Source organism: Protopterus annectens, chromosome 4.part0 (assembly GCF_019279795.1).
Source record: "Protopterus annectens isolate FY-2018-M chromosome 4.part0, PAN1.0, whole genome shotgun sequence".
Lineage (NCBI taxonomy): Eukaryota > Metazoa > Chordata > Ceratodontiformes > Protopteridae > Protopterus > Protopterus annectens.
In genome coordinates this window covers 1,465,403,122-1,465,426,670 of record NC_056733.1, presented here as the reverse complement: position 1 = coordinate 1,465,426,670, position 23,549 = coordinate 1,465,403,122, and the positions used below count along the sequence as shown (strand labels likewise).

General features: G+C 41.4%; 1 protein-coding gene across 2 annotated transcripts in view; it reads left to right on the top strand.

Moving 5' to 3' along the window:
• The first annotated feature begins 7,110 nt into the window (after positions 1 to 7,110).
• Positions 7,111 to 23,549, top strand: part of MXD3 (MAX dimerization protein 3) — a 167,230-nt gene continuing 150,791 nt past the window's right edge. For both annotated transcript variants that reach the window (XM_044069309.1, XM_044069308.1), the window contains exons 1-3: positions 7,111 to 7,319; positions 8,221 to 8,320; positions 16,038 to 16,067. In XM_044069309.1, coding sequence (XP_043925244.1) covers positions 7,244 to 7,319; positions 8,221 to 8,320; positions 16,038 to 16,067 — 206 coding nt within the window. In that variant the 5' untranslated portion in view covers positions 7,111 to 7,243. The remainder of the gene's footprint in view (positions 7,320 to 8,220; positions 8,321 to 16,037; positions 16,068 to 23,549) is intronic.

The window sequence follows — 23,549 nt, the reverse complement described above, 5'->3', positions numbered from 1 at the left end:
CGTCTTGCTGTGTCACACCAACTACCTGCATGTCCTCTCTCACCACATCCATAAACCTTACCTTAGGCCTTCCTCTTTTCCTGTTACTTGGCAGCTCCATGCTTAGCATCCTTCTCCCAATATAACCAGCATTCCTCCTCGGCACATGTCCAAACCAATGCAATCTCACCTCTCTGGTTTCATCTCCAAACCATCCAACCTGAGCTGACCCGCTAATATACTCATTTCTAATCTTGTCTGTCCTCATCACCCCCAATGCAAATCTCAGCATCTTTAACTCTGCCACCCCCAGCTCTGACTCCTGTCTTTTCGTCGGTGTCACTGTGTCTAACCCATATAACATAGCTGGTCTCACTACCATCTTGTAGACCTTCCCTTTCACTCTTACTGGTACCTGTCTGTCACAATCACTTCTGACATTCTTCTCCACCCACTCCACCATGCCTGCACTCTCTTCTTCATCTGTCTTCCACACTCACCACTACTCTGAACTGTTGCATCCTCACCATTCCTCTGTCCACTCTCTCATTCACACACATATATTCTGTCTTAGTCCTACTGACCTTCATTCCTCTCCTCTCTAGAGCATATCTCCACCTCTTCAGGGCCTACTCAACCTGTTTCCTACTCTTACTACAAATCACAATGTCATCCGCAAACATCATAGTCCATGGGGACTCCTGTCTGATCTTGTCTGTCAACCTGTCCAGCACCATTGTAAATAAGAAAGGGCTCAGAGCTGATTCTTGATGTAATCTCACCTACACCTTGAATGCATATGTAACTCCTACCACCAACCTCACCACTGTCACACTGTCCTTGTACATATCCTGTACAACTCTTACATACTTCTCTGCCATTCCCGACTTCCTCATAGAATATATCAACTCCTCTCTAGGTACCCTATCATATGCTTTTTCTATGTCCACAAAGACACGGTGCAGCTCCTTCTGATCTTCTCTATACTTCTTCATAAACACCCTCAGAGCAAACATTGCACCTGAAGTGCTCTTTCCTGGCATGAAACCGTACTGCTGCTCACTAATTATCACCTCCCTTCTTAACTTAGCTTCCATTATTCTTTCCCATAACTTCATGCAGTGGCTGATCAATTTTATCCCTCTGCAGTTACTATAGTTCTGCACATCACCCTTATTCTTAAAAATTGGTACCAATACACTGCTTCTCCACTCCTCAGGCATCCTCTCACTTTCCTATATTTCATTAAACAATCTGGTTAAAAAACCCACTGACATCTCTCCTAAACACCTCCATGCTTCCACAGGTATGTCATCTGGACCAACAGCCTTTACATTCTTCATCCTCTTCATAGCTGTCCTTACTTCCTCCTTGCTAATCTGTTGCACTTACATTCACTATCCCCACATCATCCAACCTTCTCTCTCATTCTCTTCATTCATCAGTCCCGCAAAGTACTCTTTCCATCTGCTCAACACACTCTCCTCGCTTGTGAGTACATTTCCCTCATTATCCTTTATCACCCTAACCTGATTTTCTTGTTCTGTCATATTTCACAAATATAATTATTGCTTTGTAGTCCCACATTTGTCAATTTCCAAGTTATCAGTTTTATTCCTGTTCATCTCCATCTCCTAAATCCTGTCTCTGCTTTATTTCCAATGTACTCTCAGTTCTTCTAGTCAACTCTTATGATTTTTCCCTTCTCTCAAGGATTTTCTGTTGAAACATGGAAAATGTTTTACTGGCACAGTCTCTCTGTGGTCTTTATTACCAGTCGAAAAAGAAGCAGAATCTCCTGTTTCACAGCTCACCTTTTGTTGGGCAACCTTTTGTATTTCCTCCTTAGCATATACTACATCAAAAAATGATTTTGTCCCTCCAGGAAAGAATATTTTAAAGATAGCTGGGTACAGCAGTTTGAATCTCATGCCTGCTTCTACACATTCCCTGAATATTGGAATACATTTACTCCTCTTCTGCCTGGTGTACATTGAGTAATCATTCTCCACAAACATTCTGCTGTCTCCCACTTTTAGGATGTTGTCCTTGTGCCACAGATTTGTCAGAATCAACTCCTTCTGCTGGTAGGATTGCATCTTTACTGTTTAAGGTCTAGGTTGATTTCTCATATCCTGGTTTGGAGCATACACATGATGTGGCCTTTCATTTTAACAACTCCTGCTGTGGAATAACATTCTAGTTGCTTATTTGTGCTTTCATAAAATTAATACAGTCTGTTCCTTCCAGCTTCTCTGGTACCACAGAAAACCTCAGGTTTTCCCTACATGTTCTGTCCTCTAATTCTATAATTTTCTTAAACATCTCTTCTTGAGCAGTCTCATATTCAGCCAACCTTTTCTTCATTTCAGCATCTGATTTTTGCAGTTTTAGCACCTCATCTGAATATCTGTTTAAAGCTTCTTTCATTTTTTTCCAGCTTTTTGTTATTTGAGTTGAAGTATTCCATCAGTGTTTTGTTTATCTTAATCAGGTCTGTGTGCGATTGTCTTATAGTTTCTTGTAGGTTACTGGAAGTCATGTCTGGAGCTTGCACCGCTTTTTGTTGAACAGCTACAGTATTCTTCCCAGTCAGTACTTTTTTCACATCATTTGTAGCTCATTTTCATTCAGGTCCTGTGTATTTCTTTTTCCTGGCATCTAGGCAGTGCCCTTACTAGCCAGTTAATGACATTTACCCAGAAATATAAGTCTACTGGCTTTCTTTGCTGAGTTTCTGTTTTCACAGTGGGAGAGCTAAAATTAAGCTGTTACTCAGTATGTAGCCATCTCGGAAGTCCCTGCTCACTTGGCTGTTGCAAGAGAATGGCCTGCAGCCATATAGTACCTCTGTACATTGGCCCTCACCTGTATGTAGCGTTTTCAACCTCTTTTGCAAGACCTTAACACAAATAACAAAACTAGGTTACAGTAGCCTTGAGACAGTACACACTACAGCCTTTGTCATATACCTTGTATCAATTCTTAACCAATGTTTTTATATTGTGTGTAATTTTTTGTAATTATTTAAACTGCAGATGTTTTTTTTTTTTTTTTTGAAGATTGTATAATTATTGTTCTTAAAATATTTTGTAATAATTTGGAGCTTTTCTCCCTGGGCCTCCTCTGAAAATGGGGTTCTGCCCAGTCAGACCTTCCCAGTAATCAAATGTCAGTAAATAAATAAAAGGTCTCCCTATGTACCTCCAGTTTCAGGTTTACTTTGACCAAGATACTGTGCACCTGACCAAATCCATCACAAATTGTACCCCATAAGGTTTAATGATGCAGCATAAAATTCTTGAACAAGAGGCATGCAATGATTTTAACTCTGTAAAGAACAAAGTGTCCCAGGAAAGTATATCTGTAGGCAACAATATATGGTAGTACCATTGTGATCTCCCAAAGTTCAGAGAATACATTTATTTTTGTGACATTAATATGTAAAGTCACCCAGTGGAAGTTATTATTGTAGATTCTGATCCAGATTAAAAGATTAGTTGTTCCATCTGATGATTACAACTGCAGTAAATTGCAAAAGTCAAGAGGAATCTCTAAGATATTGTCTGTGCCCTCCCTTTTTGTCAGCTGCTGTCACATGCTAGATACTGAAATTAACGTTTCCATCTTGTGTGGTGCTGTAGGTGTCCCTCTTGCTTCCTGTTTCTAATAGGTGTTATTTGGAATTCACTTTTATCAAATATCTGCATTTATAATGCTAGTATCTGGAAATCTGCAGTTCTTAGTGCTGAAATGTAGAGTTGAAAAGATGTGGTATACATAGGGCTTGTCCTAGCAAGGATTATTCTGAACTCATCCAGGTTAGCCAGACATATTATACAGTATATGGATCTGTACCATAGCTTGATTGTCCAGGTAGGCTGTTATGGCATTAGTCCTACAGAAGTAGAAAGTTTTATAAATGTTGCTGATGGAAGTAGTGTAACATCAAAGCTAGAAATCTGGACATAAATATTATCAGCTTCCACTTATATTTTATGCAACATAATGCAAGTTACTCAACTTTCTTGCATTTCACAGCTTCCTCTGAAAGGTGACACTTTAAGTCTGGTGTAACTGTCTGATCTACAAACTAGTATCTGAATAAATTTCTACAATAAGGATACACAACAGAAAAGTCATATTACACAAATCTCATATCTGTCTTTTGACACTCTAATTGAAGTAGCAGAAAAGGGAAGAGCTGCAGATCATGCCTATCTTGATTTTGGCAAATATGTAATATACGATTCTGTATAAAAAAATTAATAAATACATTAGCTTAGTTAATGTAGATTATATGATAATGTTCTGAATAATATACATGTTATTAAAGGGTAAGAAGAAGGTTATCAGGAACATATCCAATATTTTTAGAATTGTAGCATACCTTTTATTACTTAAGAATTCATGAAATGGCAGAAAGGCAAGCTTAAGCAAAAAAAAAAAAAAGTAATTTAACAAACCTGAGCTTGGTATAGTTTGTACCAAAGAACAGGCTACAAGTATACTGCAGGGTTTCATGCTATGGCTGCCATTCCTTAACATCTCTGAAAATTACACTAAATTTTCAGGAGAGAAAAGTATGCCTGATTGCAGCTGCATGTCATAAAAACGTCTGCAAAGAATTTATTTTCTTTCTTTCTTTTTTTTTTTTTTTAATTGTTCCTGCACCCCTCTCTGTTTCTATGCAAACCAGTCTTGCTGGCTGCTAGGTGCTGCTATTCATCAATGAACTCCACCCCCATGTTCATATATAGGATGATAGTTAGGAATAACAGACATGATCTCCATTATGGAGCAGCCAGTGGGTTCTGCTACTGGCATTCTCAAGATTTCTCCTTCCCAAGCATAACTGCATGTGAGTGCAAGGTGCAAATATACAGATACACATTGCTATATACCACAAATGCCAGTTAGTGCCCACCCATCACCAATGCTCTATGCCCCTATGGTAACCTAAGGAGTCACTGCATATTCAGTAAAGCCACTCAGAAAAGGCAAGCACACCTACAGCTATGACTGTGAATGTTAACCTAATGTAGGCACACTCAGAACAATGTTGTTTCTTTGACAAGGTCCTTAACTACTAAGCCACAATGTTTTTTTTTTAAAATAAGAAACATCTTTATTAAATTATCACTTATGACATTTGGAAGCTATCATACATTTATATAAATGAAAACAAACCATATTCACATATTTTAGTTGCAAATATTATAAATCACTTAAATCTATCCAGTCATTGTCAGTCAAACATTATAGCTCATTCAAATCCTGCCTTCTTTTAAACTTCATTCCTCCTCCAAAACGTTATTCTGCATGTATCCTTCTCACATTTCCCATTCTTTCTAAGTAATTTGTTCCTAGCCGTTTCAAAAGATCCCTACTAAGCTGCAGTGTTGCCCAAAACACTGCTAATTTTGATCTCTAAGAATGGAATATATCTATGGCTGCAGGCCCCCACCTCTAGACATTGCAACTAATCTGCTGCTGCTTTATCTATTATAATTCCACATTCCTTGCTGTCTAAAGTGAGATAAACTATAGTATAATCTGACTTTTAAAGCCAGCTATACCAGTTTCCCACCTGTTATCATTTCCATGCTAATCCTACTTCATGTATTCTATAACTCTCCCCTCCTGACATCTGTCTCCTGAATCCAGAGATACTACATAATCCCAAACTCTCCCTATTCCCTATCCCCTATCACACCCATGTTTCTTCTTCCCAAGACCAAACACAGTAGACCTTTAATATCACACCCCCTTTCAATATCTACAGCGTAGATCTGTAAACAGTTAAGTGTTTAGGAGGCAGTACTTGATCATGTAATCACAGCCTTTTATATTTGTAGGGGCAACAGATGAAACTGATGTATAATTGTTTGGGGTATAGCATGCTTTATTTATTTCTATATTTGTTGACGGGTAGCAAGCTGATCCCACCAGGCTATTTTCAGGCTCAGACTTGCATGTCTGGCTACACAGATCAGAAGGCTGAGGCTACAGACTACTTGACAGATTCTTTTTGGGTTTAATTCCCTTATCATCCATTTGCCTTGTCTGACTTTCAACAACTCACTTAACCAGTCTGTGCTTTGGGATCGCTTCCAAAACAGGTCCCAAGCCCTTTGAACAACTCACTTAGCCAGTCTGTGCTTTGGGATCACTTCCAAAACAGGTCCCAAGACCTTGTACCTAGTAGCTTTACCAAAACAAAATATTAAGGGCAGATGCATGCATTTTAATATATACCTCTGAACTGCCCAGATTTTCACAGAATGCACAGATTTTTGCCTCATATTTCGGTCTGTTTCTCATGCATGGTTTTCTGGCAAATCAGTGAGGATTGAGCTCACCAAATAATAATATACATTGGTGGTGCAGTGGTTAGCGTTGTTGCCTCACAGCAAGAGGTTCTCTGGTTAGATTATTGGCTGGGGTGCTTTCTGTGTGGAGTATGCATGTCCTCCCTGCGGTTATGTGGGTTTCCTCCGGGTGATCCGGTTTCCTCCCAAGTTCCAAAGACATGCATTAGGTGGATTGGACACTCTAAATTGGCTGTAGGTGAGAATGTGTGTGCAAGTGAGTGGTATGAATGAACTACCGTGGCACGGCTAGCCACCCGTCAGTGTAAACCTTGGCTCGAGTCGAGATGATTGTCACTGCTGAAGTGACACCCTGACCCCATTTACAAAATAGGAAAATAAGTTGAGGATGGATGGATTTGAGTTTCCGGCTTCATATCCTTCAGAATATGTATGCTAATTGAAATCCTGATATTCTAACAACTTTCAAAGTTTAAAAGAGTAATATTTAAAATCTGTCCCTATTTTGGGGGCCTTTGTCCCACCATTAGTTTTGGCATCGTCCGGATTTCTTGTGATAGGAAGATGACAAGTAAGACACGGTAGGAGGAACAGAATTGAGTTGGGACTAGAACGAACGCGCTGGAGTTACATTTAAACACTGCTCGTCAAATCCCAGCGTACAATATTGTGCACTTCACTACGTACATGCCACACTAATAATGGCGCTTTCACTGTGTTTTTTGTGGGCAGAGCTCAGAACCAAACAAATATTTCAGTGAGGTGTGTCTAGGTAGTGCCCCGCCCAGTTTGGGTGCAGTCACGTGATTTGTGTGTGTTACTCGGGCAAAAGTAGTCCGTTTACTTTGCGGTAGGTTATTACTCAGTGGTAGGAGTTTATTAGTTTGTTATATTTACTCTGTAGTTTATAGTTGCAGGTGGATAAAAACGTCATGGAGAATCTTATGAGACAGAATATTCAAGTGTTACTGAAGGCTGTTGAGTACGTGGAAATGAAGTCTAAAAGAGGTACGGTGCGAGAAAAATGATTCGCTTTCTATTTAGCAGTTTAAATCTGAACATGGTGAAGTTGCGTTGCTTAAAATTCCCTGATCATAAAAATTGCATGCGCAGTCAAAAGTGATTGATTGGAGGTATTTGGCAATAACTGCAGTGAGCAGATGAGTTGTTGCATAATTTGGATGGTAGCCGTGTTACAGCACCCTGTTTTCCCAGATGTGAAATAGCGATCAATGGAATTGTATCTCATTTACAACAAGTGATGTGTTTAAACCTAGAGTCGTGGACCCTTCATCACTGCTTTGTATGGGAAGATGCTGTGTAGGGGGAGGGGATTTGTCTAGGTTTGGCTGTGTATTGACTGGCAGGACCTGGCGCCAAAACAACTTTCCTTGTTCGCAAATTTTGTTATACCTTCGAAAAATGTGTAGTGTAAAGTACGCATAAGTAAAGTGAAGTCAGTTCAGCTATTGCCTTCTGTGGTGGTGATGTCAGACCGCCTGCAAACGAGTATCAGTGTTATTGTTGACTACAAATTTCAATCTGTACCCGACCTTTTTGCTTCCCAAGCCATTGCGACTGCTTCAATAAGACAGGAACTCCAATGCTTTTTAGTTTTGCTTCATCAAGGACTTGTGTTTGTACTGTAAAAGAACTGTATCTTTCAGTGTAACAGAATGTTACAGTGTAATGATAGTTCCTGAACGTTCATTTATTCTTCTGTCATAAAACTTGGAATATTTTATTCCAGATGCATTTTACAGCAAGTTCATTTAATTATTTAATATAACTTTTTCATGGCACAACATTTTTTGAGTAAACATTCTCATACCTCAGTTTTTATATTAATATAGCTGATTATACTGTGCCATTTTGCATTTTTTCATGTTAACAAACTTTATCCTCATAGAATCCGAACATGGTTATGCCTCTGTTTTGCCTCTTGTTGGTAAAAGAAGTTTAGAGCACAGAAACCGAGGAAGGACAAGGAAGAATGCAGAAAGTACGAGGTAAGGAAGATAAAATATACTTGTAAGGTCTGTGTTGTTTGGCAAATCTACAACATGATGTTTTCGGATACTAGTCTGTTTTAGGGTGTAAACACAGTGCAGATAAGAGCTGCACATTTTTAATGTTACTGGGTGGGATTTAGTGTTGACATGTACACTGTTTTCTTGGCTTGCTGTTAATCATTGGTCATGTCCACTGTCCACCCTTGAAACTGTTAGATGTGGACCAGATACTTCTGAATCTGTGGAAATCTTGTTGAATCCTCTTGAAATGTATCATCCTATATAGTTCAGACTGTCTAGGTTATGAATGTGGGTAATCTCCCAGTGAAGTACCTCGCGGGCGGTACTGCGCAGCTTTGGGCGTGTCCACAGCAGGTCGTCGTACATCTGATTAACATAGGTTACAAAAATACACGAATTATAACTTGACTTAAGCATGACATCATACAAAATGTTCTCAAATTGAATCACTTTTAACTGCGGTACTGCGCAGCTTTGGGCGTGTCCACAGTGACTGGCAGGTCGTCGTACATCTGATTAACATAGGTTACAAAAATACACGAATTATAACTCCTCTTAAGACTTAAGCATGACATCATACAAAATGTACTAAAAATGAATCACTTTTAACTGTACGTAAATATTCACAGAACAGGTCCCCCACAGAAAAATAAGTTTTCCAGTGTAAAAAGACTTGCCACAAACCCAAATTAACATGGATCGTTTACCTATACCCACTTTCAATAATAAAACTATTACGGTCATTCGCCCCGCTTACCAAGCTGCCTGCAAAGACCATCAACCCATCCCACCCTGTCGAATTGAAAGTAAAAATCAAAATGAGCACTGATTAGCCTCACAGCATATTTAGCACCAACTGCTTCAAAACCGCAGCTAACAAACACAAATGAATATTTCCAGTAGGACTTTGCAAAATAATGCCCATTTCTTTGCACGGATTTTAAACACAGTCCACGACATTCGCAGCTCCAAACTCTGCAAATAACCACTGCAAATAAACTTCATCGCAACTAAACTAATCATTCAGTTAAAGTTAACGCAAATTCCTCTCATTACAAAGTCGGACAATTTACAATGATTTTAACTTTTCAAGCCTACCAGTAAGAGTTACGGAAGAAAGCCAAAAAAAAAGACACGAATAGAGCATCTAGCTATTGTTTTGAACAACATTAGCACTGAAATAATTAGCGTTCGAAATAAATGTGACAGCAGACAGCTGTCAGGGTTACTAGGAGGCGGGCTTTGCTACTGTGTTTTTCAACAATTACATGACAGTGTGAGTCTAGGAGGCATGTCCGGGGCGGGCTTTGCTACTGCGCATCCTGCGAGGTACTTCACTGGGAGATTACCAGAATGTGTACTATAGTCTTATAGTACAACCCCTTTGAAAAATGGAGGTGAATACCAGTCCTGGTAGCAGGTAGGTACAAAATCATCTACATCCACAGTAACTTCCAGTACTGGAAAATGGAGAGAGCTGCATTTCACAGCACAGTTTATTGGTCATATTTGCCTTTGTTGGCACCATTTGTAACCGTCAGTACTGTTAAGAAATTGTATTCATTTCATCTCAGACAAGAATTTTTCCAGTTTTCTTTCACTTCCTGACATCACTTAAAAAACTGAAAGTCCCATTATGTTTGAAGTTAAGATTCCAGAGTGAGACTCATTTATTTCTCAGTTTCAGTGTGTAGGCACAAGGTTAGAGTTTGTTTCTCTTAGATCAGAGGCAGTATGGCCTTAAGCAAAGGAGGTAAGATATAATTTTGCACAGAGGCTGACATCTGACATTTCTTTTTGCTGTTCATAGGTTTGTACTTAGCTATCGACCCTAGGGCCTATACAAGCCTAGTCAAACAATTCCCCAGATATTTCTTCCCACAATATTTACTTCCCTGGACCCCTGTCTAGCAGGGCGACTGACGTGATCCCCGAGGTGAATTTCCTATCTCCCATCCAATCGTCAAGGCTCCTTTTGAAGAGGGCCAAGGAGGTGCTCTGATTGATATGTATGGGCAGTCTGTTCCAGAGTATGGTGAGTCTCTGGGTCAGGAACCTATGCCTCCAGCATGTTTTGTTCATTGTGATGACAAGGTTTAGATCCCTGGAGGGTATGGCTCTGTGGGATTGGGATTTCTTTAAGTGGAGCATGTCCAGCAGCTCAGAGTTTGACATGGCCTTGTATGTTAAGCAGAGATAGTCTCTGAGTAAACGATATGCCACAGAGTATAGCTGGCGTTTTTTTAGATGGCCAGCATAGGGCATCTGGTTTAGGCCTGTGATTCTTTTAGTGAGGTATTTCTGCGACCTTTCCAGCTGTTGCAGATGTCTTGTGAGGTACATACCAAATGGGGCATTGTACTTTATAAGTGGTCTAATGAGGGATGAGTGGGACAATGACCTTTTTTCTGGATGAAAAGTCTTTAGTGATGAGGTGTGCCACATAGAAAGATTTCCTGACTGTTGTGGAGATGTGGTTATCAAAGGTGAGACCACTGTCCACATGTGTCCCCAAGTCTGTCATCACACTTTCGGTGTTTAGTGTACTGCCACCTATGTGGTAATTCATTAGTACATGTTTTTTCCCAAAGGGGATAACTGTACATTTCTTGACATTAAGCTTGAGCCCATGGCTCTGACACCAAGCATCTGTTTCTGTAAGGCCCTTTTGTAGAATATCCATATAATTTGGGGATTCAATAATGGCTCCCAGTTTACAGTCATCTACGAACTTTGTTAGCCAGAGTCCCTTAGTGTTGGCCTGTACTTCAGAGAAGTAGATGCCAAACAAGAGCGGTCCCAGGACAGAACCCTGAGGTACTCCACTTGTCTGGAGCTGGATTTGGAGTCGGCTACTTTTACAGTAAGCCAGTTGGCAACCCATCGAGTGACGTAGGGATTTATGCCCAGCTTAGTAAGTTTATCTATGATTCCAGAGTGGGGGGTGGTGTTGAAGGCCTTGGTGAGGTCCAGATAGGCTGTGTGGACCGCCTTACCCTCGTCCACAGCTCTTGAGACTGATTCGAAGAAGTCAGTCAGGTTCAGGAGACAAGATAGTCCCTTCACAAACCCAAACTGGGTGGGGTCTAGTGTTTGAAGGTTGCCAATGTCTTTATTTATAAGTTCCATGATAATGCATTCCATGCCCTTGCAGATCAGGCTCGTCAGACTGATAGGACAGTAGTTCCCGGGATCCAAGGTGGTTCCCCCTCCCCCCCCCCCTTGTGGAGTCAGATAACTGTAGCTGTGCGCCACTCGGTGGGCATGAAGCCTGAGGTGAGGCTATGATTAAACATGACACTTAGGTGAGGTGCCAGTTCATTTTGTGGTTCATGTAGTACACAGCCCGGGATGTCATCTGGTCCCATGGATGCTGTATTCTTAGCTTTGGAGAGTGCGGTTTATACCTGTGTGGCCGCGATTGCTGGAATTTGGCAATCTTTTGGTATTGAGATGGGTCGTTTAGAGGGTGAGAGCGGGGTAACAAGTTGGCACTAAATCGATCTGCCAGGGATATTGGCAATATCCTTGGGATCAGTATATTTAATGCCATTCTGTTGTAGAGCAGAGCAGATCTGAGCATTGCCATTTTGATTCTTGACATAACTATAGAATGCCTTGTGGTTGTCTTTGGAATCTTTGGCAATTTTATTTTCGTAACTAGCTTTGGAGGATTTTAGGAGGAATTCAGCTTCTTACTGAGGCTGTTAAGGGAGTTTTTTGCATTCTGGGATTTTCCTCTTTTCTGCAACAGTTTCTTCCTTCCGTTGTATCATTTGTTTATGGCAGGGGACCACCAGATTGGCTTCCTTTTTTTTGGAAAAGAGCGTCTTGGTTCTATTTGGGATGGCACGATTCATGCACGAGTGGATGTGCTCTTACAGTGCCTTAGTGTAGATTTCATCAGTCGAACTTTCAGCTCCCGTCTGCATGGGTGCCATGAAGTTTGTCACTTTTGATTTAAGTAGCATGAAGTTGGCTTTGGAGAAGTTTTTTACGGAGGTTTCCCTACTGGGGGTGGGATGTGGATGTCAAGGGTGATTTGCTTAAGGTCAGACCTGACCAATGAGGGGGTGACCACTGGTGTGGAGCATCTATCTCCCATGTTGGTAATGACCAGGTCTAGGATATTGGAGCCCCTGGTGGGACAATGGATTACTTGATCCAGGGCATTGGTATTTATGAATTCCAGGAACCATTGGGAAAAGGTGTTGGTACCCGAGTAGTTTTCCCAGTTAATGGCTGGGTATTTGAAATCCCCCGGTATTAGGGTGTTTGGTTGCATCTTAATATTTTTCAGTATATTTAGAAAGGTGTAGTGAGAATTTTGGGGCATAGTGGGGGATCTGTAGCAAGCTACAATTTGGATTGCAGTCTTACCTAGTGTTAGTTGCACCTGGAAAATTTCAGATGCATTGTGGTGGGCAACTAGAGTGGAGGTGGTGAATATCCTTGATGAGTATGGACAGTCCTCCACCTTTAGTGTTTCGGTCTTGGTTTGGTGGCCGAAAAGTGTGGTTAAGAGTTGTAGCCTGGTATTGCAGGGGTGCTCTCTGTTGTGTGTTCCTTTGTGACAGAATGTACATATGGCATTAAGCATCTCTGTTAACCATTGGGAAAGGGTGGTCAGCTTTACAAAAAATCCATAACGAAAGTCACCTTCCAGTTGTCTCCATCAAAGATGTTGTACACTGTTTGGAAAACTGATTCTCAAGGATATTTGTCAATACCTTTCTGCCACATAATTAGTTGTAAGTGTGTGCTTATATTTGCATTATATTTTAAAAGTTTTGTACCTCAAGACTTGTCTTTTGTGGTCTTCAAGAAACCATCATAATAGCTGACAAACTACCTAACCAGCATATCGACAGGTAGTCTGGTGGAAACCTTATTTGCTAATATGCCAATATCCACATTAGTGTGCCCCAGGGATCAGTGGTAGCACTCTTTATAAACAAAATATGGAACCACTGCACAGCTTATGCAATATGGCAACAACTCCCCTCTCCATATGTCTGGGCACTGATTTACTCCACCATAAAAACTGGCTTGTGAACTAAAGCAAAATGGTTTCACTTCTGAGAAATTAACCAGACATTAATTACACATTCAGTATAACCTCGATTTGTAACTGTGGCATAGAACAGGTCAGAACTGTAGTATCATCTTCTGCTTTTAAGTGCATTAAATTTAGCAGTATAGCTCAGCAGCTGATTTCCTCATCCCAAAGCAAATGCAGAGATCAATTATGTCTGTGTTCATTTGACTAGATTAGAAATAAATTACAACTGCTTGAACCAACTTGCTGTGAAAAAGAGAGAAGGAACCAAACAGCAGTTCCAGGATGCAACAAAACTGGCTGGAATTTTCAAACAAAAACAACACTTATTTCTGTTTTGCCTACAAAATTCTCAGTAACTTAAATCCCAAGATTTAAACATGAAGTAATACAGTGGATGGTTGGCTATTGGAAATGCAGATGTGCAATTGCATGATTTGGCAACGTGTTACATAAATGCATCATATTATCTGATACAGCCAGTACTTGCGTTTACTTAACCTTAATTCATAACTTATCTTTTATTTAGAAATGCTTAGTTCTACAGCAATAGTTCTACTTGTATATTTTAATTCACTGTTTTTTTTTTCACTCTTTACTTGTATTGTTTATCTACCACACTTTTAGTATTTCAGCTATTCTAAAAACTTCTATCCCATTTCAGTCCGAAAGTTCTGTGTTCTAACCTCCTGGCGTAAGTGTACTGAGAGTCTATATTGCATAGTTAAAATTCACAGCTTCAGTTTTGCAATTTACCAAAACTCAAAAAGTGAATAGCTTAAAAGATCAAAATTAAACAAAAAATAAACCACACACAACACTTTTTTTTTTTTGCAGGAGGCAAAGCCCCTTGCATTCTCACACTTCTGTGCTTAAATATACCAACTCTTGAGATTGCTCCATGGAGAAAATTGAAAAATCCTTAGCGCATTGTTACGGGTCTTGCACTAAAACCCCAAGTAGTTGTTAACCAAACTCTTCCAACAATTGTAACGGCCTCAACAATTCTGATCTACGTACTCTGCAACTACTAAAACCAACCCCCAAAACACCACAAGTACAAGATGCTTAGCTAAATCAAACAGATTCACTTAAACTTCTAAACTACAACAAGATCTACATGGTTGATTTGAGTCTACCTACTTCGATATAGTGCAGTTCGATGTAATGCAGACTGTATACTACAAGTCAACCAACTGAAACTCGACATACTGAAAGGCACCCCTTAGAAATGCTCCTGTATTACAAAACTGTATACATAGCGCTCTGTCCTGCATATCTCTACATGACTTTATCTTTATTGATTATTCTTACTATTTTTTTGTGCAGGCCTTCCTCATTTTAACTATTCTAATATTTTTCATTAAATAACACATCTCACGTTGCCATTGTTTTACCTCTACATTTTGTTACGTCATTCACTTTATTTGTAACTCACACTATACATATATCACTTCAAAGTAATAGAGTTGTTTTCTTAGATAAGAAAGAAACTTGAGGACTCCAAGAAACTTTGCAGATGCATCCTGTGATAAAGTGCTTTGTCTGCCAAGCACACTATTCATGCTTTGTGTAATTTATGAATAATTACAGGTGTTTCTGTATAAAAAGCTGATCTTTCATGCATATGCTTAACAGTAATGTGTAAAGTCTGGTTTATCATTCTACTGGCAATATTTATACAACTTTTTCCACTACATCGCTCTGTTGAAAATAGGTTCTTCTCCGATAAATAACTCAGTAAAATACAACTGAATAAATTAAGTAAATGCTATGTATATACGCTTTATTTTATTGATATGCGACTATAATTTTTCCTGCTTAGTTTTGCCATAGAATGCACTGAATTGTTTACTTGTATATGCAGTGATGCTACAACTCAGTATCACTAGAATCTTTTGTACATTTGCCGTGGCCCTTGCTGCATTGTAACCCACGATTCTGAGGAGTAGAATGAGCTGATCTTTATCCTTTTCCGTGTCATAAAAGTGGGAGGAATTGTTTATTGCAGATTACAGCAAAACATTTTTTTCTGAGCTTGCTGTACTTTGTGTAAACATTTTATACAGATGTTTAAATTCTTTTATTTGCTTTTTGAATAACTCCGTTGTAGAATGGATAATTGTACAAATTCCTGTAGACCATTTTCTCTTTGTGAATTTCTCCACTGCTTTAAACTCATTGGGTTCCAGATCAAACTTACATTACCTTACCACCCTGAAAGTCACAAAGTGTGTGGTGGTAACGCTTTTTACTCCATTATATTTGTCTTATTCACTTCTATTTTGATGCTAGGGTGAGGGGCGTTCATATTTCTCACTGACTCTTGAGATAATCAAACTGCTGTTGTTGAGGGTGTCCATTTTGCACTGATGCCTGCAGTAACAGTCAGTGACATTCGTACTGAGGAATATTGTTTCCTTGAAGACAAGCAAATTGCCACTTTCCCAGATATAGTTGTTGCTAATTTTGTACTAACTAGGGCATTGTGCAGAAAGTAGAACTACACTGCAAAAATACTTTCTGTACACTGCAGTTACCTGTTTGCCTATTTTGCAATTGCTGCTTTTGCCAAGTGGTAATGTTTTGATTTTCTTTTGTGATGAAATTAATTGCTTTTCATGTTATTTCTAGGAATGTCCACAATGAACTTGAGAAGCACAGGTAAGGAAATTGCATTGTGTTCTTAACTTGCAGCCCACCTCCCCTGCCCCATAGATGTGAGACATTTGCTTGCAAACTTGTGTCAATATCTTTGAAGTAACCTTAGCATTGCTGCAACTTGAAGTAATATATTGTGTATAATGTCTGCTTTTCATGTAAAAGCTCAGATGTGGTTAAGGACAGCTCTGTGAGTTTACATTCAAATTGCTTTGTAAACGGAAGGGTCATGGGTTAATGTAGCGATGTGCAAGACCCTGCCTTTTCTGTACAGTCAGTGGTGGTTATAGTCCAGGCATGGAAGATTGTAAAGTACCGTCTGTGTGTGGTTGTAGTCCAGAAAGAGGGATTAAAAAACATAACCGCAGAGTAGAACCAAAGATCACAGAGGATAAAGTGCGATAGTATGGAACTGTAAAATGCAGTTCAGCCAGGAGAGGGGAGTAAACTTGGAGTAATGAATTACAAGAGGAGTCAAGAGTATGTGTTTACAGACATAAACATGCTGTGTAATAAGCCAAGGACTGGTGTTATGATGTGTGTTGGGGGATGTAACTCAGTTTTTCTCTTTCTCCTTCCCTTTTAATTTCTCCCATTCTTTTGGGTTTCTAATTCCATTTCGGGAATGGACCCCATTCCTAAGTCAAAGTACGATTAAAGTTCATGAAATTAATGTTGTTTCAATCTTTGATGGCAGACAAAAGTGCTCTTTGCAGTACTCACAATTTGTCCAGTAATGACTGCAATTCGTATGGGGTTACGTGTATTGGTAACATTTCTAAATACTATTGTAGATTCTTTTTTATAAGATCCATTTCTCCTACTGCTATTGGAACTGTCTGAGTATCTTTCTTCCACATTGCTCTCGTTTCTGCCTTCAGATCCTGATATTTTATGACTTTGTATCTCTCTGTCCGTGAGACACTGTAGTCATTCAGTGAGCAGTGCTACTTTTGTGTTCTTTTCATGGACCACTGTATCCAGTTTTCTAGCCTCTATCTTTTGAACTGTTGGTAATGGGTGATCCCATGTGATGTAAACTTCATAATTTTCTATGATGCTTTATGGCTCATGTTTCCAGTATTTTTCAGCCACTTCAATACCATAATGTTTGCACAATCCCTACCGTAATAGTCTTGCCACATTATTATGCCTTTCAGTATACAGTCCTTCTAGCATTAGTATGTCACAACCAGCAACGAGGTGTGCAACTGTTTCCAATTTGCTTTTACAATTCCTACGTTTGTCTGTTTCTTCCACATGTTCAATGGATTTTGTAAACCAGCATGTACGTAGCCCACTATCTTGGGCTGCCAATATTAGCCTTTCATCTCTTGATTTGAATTCGCCTCTCATTAATCATTCCTGCTTTCATTCCTGATCAACATGATGTTCTTCCAGAAGTTTTCTGTACTTGCAACTATATTTATGCATCTTCCACATTTCTTGTCTTCTCATCTGGTCCTTTACCTTGTAGTCTTTCTTTTGTTTTTTTTGGCACATTCAGTCACTGCTCGTTTTTCTACTTCAGAATTGATTTCCATTCCTGCTTGATGCCGATATGCTTCTGCTAGATTAAGCAGAGAAGTCATCTTAGATTTATTCTCCTTATGTTTCAAAGCTTTTTCACTACGTTTGGGTTTTCTGAGGTCAGCAGGTATGTGTATTGTACCAGGATTGCAGATCTATAAATTTCAAGGAGGCCCATCCCTTCTTCAGAACGGGGAGTATATAATCTTGGTATGCACTGATTGTTATAAATCATTTGGTGAACATGAAGAATCCTTCTTGTTTTCCTGTCTAATCTATCCAACACGTTTTGGAGCCAGTTAATCACTCCAATACTGTAAGTTAGGACAGGAAGAGAAATTGGTTTTTAGCCTGGATTTTGTTCCAAAATGTCACCACTGTTTTCAGGATTAATTTAAGTCTTCTAAAGTATTCCTTACTAAGTTTTATTTTCATTTGTTCATGTTTTATTGTTGATCCTTCGTCAGTTCCCAAATATTTATATATTCCCTCTTGCTCAAGTTGTTTTATATCACATTCGTGCCCCAAACTGATGCTGTAGTTTTCCAGCTTTAAAGGTTGCTTTTGCACATTTATCAAGACCAAATTACATTCTTATATCATCTGAAAAAGTTTTGACAACTTGCAGTTGTACTTTAAGTTCTAAATCTGATGAACTATACAGTTTTAAATCGTCAACAAAGAGAAGATGATGAACTATACAGTTTTAAATCATCAACAAAGAGAAGATGAGAAAAGTCTTTACACTTTGTTTTCTAGGTGCCAAATTATAGCCATGGCCTAAGCTGTGAAGTAGACAGCTTAATGGATTAAGGGCAAGGCAGAATAGCAGGTGGTGACAGCGAGTAACCCTGGAATATCCCCCCTTTGAATTTTTATCCCTGGGATAATTATTTGTTCTTTACCTTGGCATAATTGCAGAGGGGTTTGCCACTGTTTCATGGTCAGTGTAATGTAGGCGATCAGTGTAGGGTTTAAGAACCTTCTTGTCTTTCCACAGAATGGGTGAGATACTGAACTATGAGGGTTTAGATGTGGGAAATTTTGAGGATGGAGAGGCATCATTTCCCAAGTTTTGTCTTTGCTACAGAATAGTAACCTGATGACTGGACATGACATGGGAAAGTACTGGTATATTATTTATAAGCCTAATTGCTGTACTTGGTCTCATACATCCTACTTAGAGGCAGCCTATCCCTGGCTTATAAACCATCCACAGACCCAGGGCTAATGGACCTACTGCACATCTGCAAGTCAATTGGTATTAAAAATACCCGGTCCAGAGACTTCAACATGTACTGCAACATAAACAGAATGGTCTGGAGAGGCAGGTGCATCGACACCTTCCCCAGCCACGGTGCCAATGTCATGCACGGCTCCTCTGGAAATGACTCCTTCAGTTCCGAAGATTGAGCACCTTCCAAGAACTAGATATCCTCCTTCATATGCCCCCTTTTTGGGACAGCAATTTAGTCCCTTTCTTGAAAGACTAGACTCTCCATCAGCAGCATCCTTCAGATCCACCAGGAATCTTTTGGAACAGGATGTAGTGAGGGTTGTGGACCAGCTTCTGGCAGCTAGAGGATTAACCACCTAGACCAGGTCTTTCCTCCCCCTTGGAGCAGAAGCTTTCACGGCGTATTCTCCTGTCTATCCTCCTCCGACCTCCACCCGGGTTTCGGAGACTTCGGTACCGATGGCCATTCTGGTACATACTGTCTCGGCGCAGACAGTGGAGGCTTCCCTGTCAGCACCGATTTACTCTTGGCGCCATGGCTCCTCTGGAACTGGAGCAGTGATTGGGATGTCGGCACCGTGGCACCTATTTTGGCACAGATTTGTTTTTCTGTGGCGCCGTCTATGGCCACTGCTCTCCTGGTGGCTGCCGGTCTTCTTGGAACTCCTCACCTGGAGGTGGGCTCCTCGGGGTGGGGTGTGACCCCAGTTCCGAGGTCGTCCTTCTTGGTTTCAGGCTTCCATCTCTCTTCAGGTGGGCCTGCTTTCCAGGTGATGGAGAGGGTCCTTGCTTCAACAGGCTCGCAGTTGACACCACTGGCATCGGAACCAGAACCCCCCTCTAGCTTGCAGCTGTTTCACCCTTCTACTCTGGAACCTCGAGCACAGGAGCTGCAAGGCTTGCCCTTCAAGGGAACCCTCTCTCTGGAGTTCTCCTCAGAAGATCCCACTGGGGAGGCACCCCAGAAGAAACTTTGCAAGAGGAAGCATCTTGAATCCCATGAGGAATCCATCACTGAAGACCCTGATTGTGATGAGGGAGAAGGGTCCCTATAGTCTCTCCTGGAAGACGTCTCATTTAGAGACATTCTCGAGATCCTCAAGCAGAGGAGAGACTGGAAGCCATCCAACCCTTCGGAGGAATCGGTGTTCTTGCAGGCTTTCCGTGCTCGGCCATCTACTTCCTGGATGGCCCCACCTGCAGATGAGCTCATTGGACTTATTGTGCAGTGTGCCTAGAAGGCCCCGGACAACATAGAATCCGTCGCCAGGAGGCCAGATAAAATTTTGTTCACCCCAGAAGACCAGCCCAATTGGTCCAAACAACTGGTAGTCGATTCCATGGTCATGGCGGCCACCAAGAAGGAACTGGCAGAAGATAGTTCCACTGTTCATCCCCCGAACAGGGAGTCTCATGCTATGGACAGACTGGGGAAGCGGACCTATGCTTCAGCGACCTTTGCCATCTGGTCGCTGAATTACCTGGCACACTTTACTCACTTCCAGAGAGACCTAATTTCTGAAATGTCTGCCTCTTTGGTGGAGGTACTGCCTGAGGAGGTGCGTGATACTGTTGCCTCTCAGCTAGCTACCTTGGAATCTATCTCAAACTCGCTTGATTTCTCACGCTACCGAGGGGGGCAGCTCGAGCAGCCGCATTGGCCATCATTATGAGACTGCATCCTTGGATGTGTTTCTGTGACTTTATGGACCCCTTTAAATCTTCCTTTGTCAACACACCTGTCGACAAATCTTCCCTTAGTGAGAAGGATGGAAAGACCTTGTCCACTGTGGGCATATGTTTTTCCACCCCCCCAGAGGTCCTACTCCAGGAATCAGAGGGGAGGAAAATTGTGGTTTAAAAAGTTCCAAAGATCCTTTTGTGACACTCATGAGTAGCAATCCCCCCCCAGGGCAGAGGGGGTATCTCCTTTGGAAGACACACCTTTCAGGGCAGAGGGGGTCCACGTAACCAGGGAGCTAGAGATTCCTTCTCTGGCAGACCCTTCCAGCAATCCTGAACAGCCACCCAATTGGTTTCCCCTGGAAGCAGTCGGGGGTCGTTTTTTCCTGCACCTACAGCCCTGGCAACTTGTAACAATGGATGCGTGGGTGCAGAGGATAATATCCAGAGGCTATCATATCCCTTTTGACCTCACCCCCCCCCCAGACCTGTGAAACTAATCCCCGATGTCCCACCTGGTCAGAGGGAGGTTGCAGCCCTAGAAATCGAAAAGCTGCTAAGAAAAAGAGTCATCCAATCAGTCCCACCAGACCAAAGAGGATCCGGCTTTTACTCAAGGTTATTTTTAGTGCCAAAAAGGACAGGGGACTGGAGATCAATCCTGGATCTCAGTTTTCTAAACAAATTCATCAAACCTCAAAAATTCCAGATGGTCACAGTACAGTCCATCCTCCTCTTTCTGGGGAAGGACAACTGGATGTGTTCTATAGACCTTCAGGATGCATATTACCACATAAAGGTGGACAAATGCTCTCTGAGTTTTCTCTGCTTCTGGCTGGGAGCCAATCATTATCAGTTCAGGGTACTGCCCTTTGGTCTCTTGACAGCCCCCAAAGTGTTCACCAAATGCTTGGCAGTTGTAGTAGCTCATCTCTGACTACAAGGATTACAGGTGTTTCCATATCTAGATGATTGTCTCCTTACCGTCACGTCCAGGAATCTTCTCATTGTCAGTCTCTCTTACACTCGGCCTTGCTTTTCGCCGAGGTATCACGATCAACATGGAGAAATTGCACGTCCCCATCAAGAGCACCAGAATTCATTGGAGCAATCTTCGACACAACGTCCTGTCAAGCTTCCCTCCCTCCTCACGGGCTTTCAAAAATAAGAAACCGGCTCAAAGTCCTCCTCCCGCAGACATTTGTACCAGCATGCCTTGTACTAGAACTATTGGGCTCTGTGGCAGCAACCATTACCTTGGTACCACTGGCAAGGTTGCACATGAGACTATTGCAGTGGCTCCTGTCATCATAATGATCGATCTTAACTCACCCACTCAGCCACATGATACGCCTTACAAATCTTTGCAAGAAACAAATGCTTTGGAGGATGAAGCCAGAATCAAATCTTTGGTTTCGACCATTCTGTCTCCCCCAGTGCAGGGCCACGATGACCACGGACGCTTCCCGGGGGGGGGGGGGGCATTTCCAGGAAAAGACAGTCCAAGGCACCTGGTCCTCTATGGAGGCCAATTTGCACATAAATGTCCTGGAATTGAGGGCAGTTCTCTTAGCGTTGCAAGCGGTCCATACATCCCTTCCTTCCGGGACAGTTGCAATTCAATCGGACAACATGTCAGTTGTCTGGTATATCAACAAACAAGGTCTTACCCCCTGTGTCGGGAAGCCATGAGAATTTGGCATTGGGTGATAGCTTCCAAGCGCTTTGTCATAGCAACGCACATTCCTGGGAGTTCCAGTCTTACTGCGGGCAATCTGAGCAGGAACATTCTGATGCCTCACGAGTGGTCCCTCAATCCTATAATAGCGGATCAGATCTTCCACCGTTGGGACAGGCCTTGCTGCGACCTGTTTGCTTCTCTCCTAAACAACAAATGCAGAAGCTATTTTGCCCTGATACTTCCTCAGCGGGAGTCACCGAGGGATGCTCTGGTGCACAATTGCCCCCAGGTCTGCTGTATGCCTTTCCCCCATTTCCCCTCATTCCGAAATTCCTCCAGAAAGCTCTAAGGTTGAGAAGCAAGGTGATCCTTATTGCCCCCTTCAAGTCTGGTTCCCTTTCCTATGGCCTCACCTGATTCATAGTCCGTGGATAATGGATCATTCCCAGAGTCTGCTGTCTCATCCTAGGGACTGATTCACCCCAATCTACACAGCCTCAAGCTCACAGCTTGGTTTATCCACTTCCAATGATTGCCAGGCTACCTCGTATTTCATCTCCTGTTCGCGAGATTTTTCTGGCTTCGCACAAACCTTCCACCAAAAACATTTTTTCTAGTAAGTGGACTAGGTTCTCTAGATGGGCCAAGTAACATAACATAGATCCCTTTTCCATGCCTGTTCAGAAGATCCTACAATACCTGACTACCCTATTGCACGCAGGAGCTTCAGCATCGACAGTTACAGTGCATTTAGCAGCTATTGCCTTCTATAGAGCCATGGGACTTGACTTTTTGGTGCTTCAGTCGTTAAGTCCTCCTTTTGAGCCTTCTAACTCCTGTGATATAAATTTTTTGTCTTGGAAAACTGCGCTTCTAGTAGCCCTTACCTCGGCGAGAAGACTGAGTTGCAGGACTTGAGTGTCAAGAGACCCTACGTACTGACTCCTCCTTTTTGCCCAAAGGCATTTCTGGGTTTTCCATTAATCAATCTGTTGACCTACTGGCTTTCTTTCCTCACCATTCAAATAGAGGGGAATACCTTCTGCATACCCCCGATGTTCATAGGCAACTTTGTTTCTACTTGGACAAAACTAAATCTTTTAGAAAAACGCATCAATTGTTTGTGGCCTTTGCAGGACCCAGATTGGGTAAGCCTATTTCCAAAATGACTTTATCTTCTTGACACAGAAACGCCATTACTTTCATCTGTAAAGTGTCCTTACCTTCCAAAATAAAGGCTCACTCTACTAGATCGATGGCTACTTCAGTGGCTTTTCATTCCAGAGCCTCTATGGATGATATCTGCGCAGCAGCCACTTGTGCAAGACCTCATAACTTTATCGGTCATTACAAA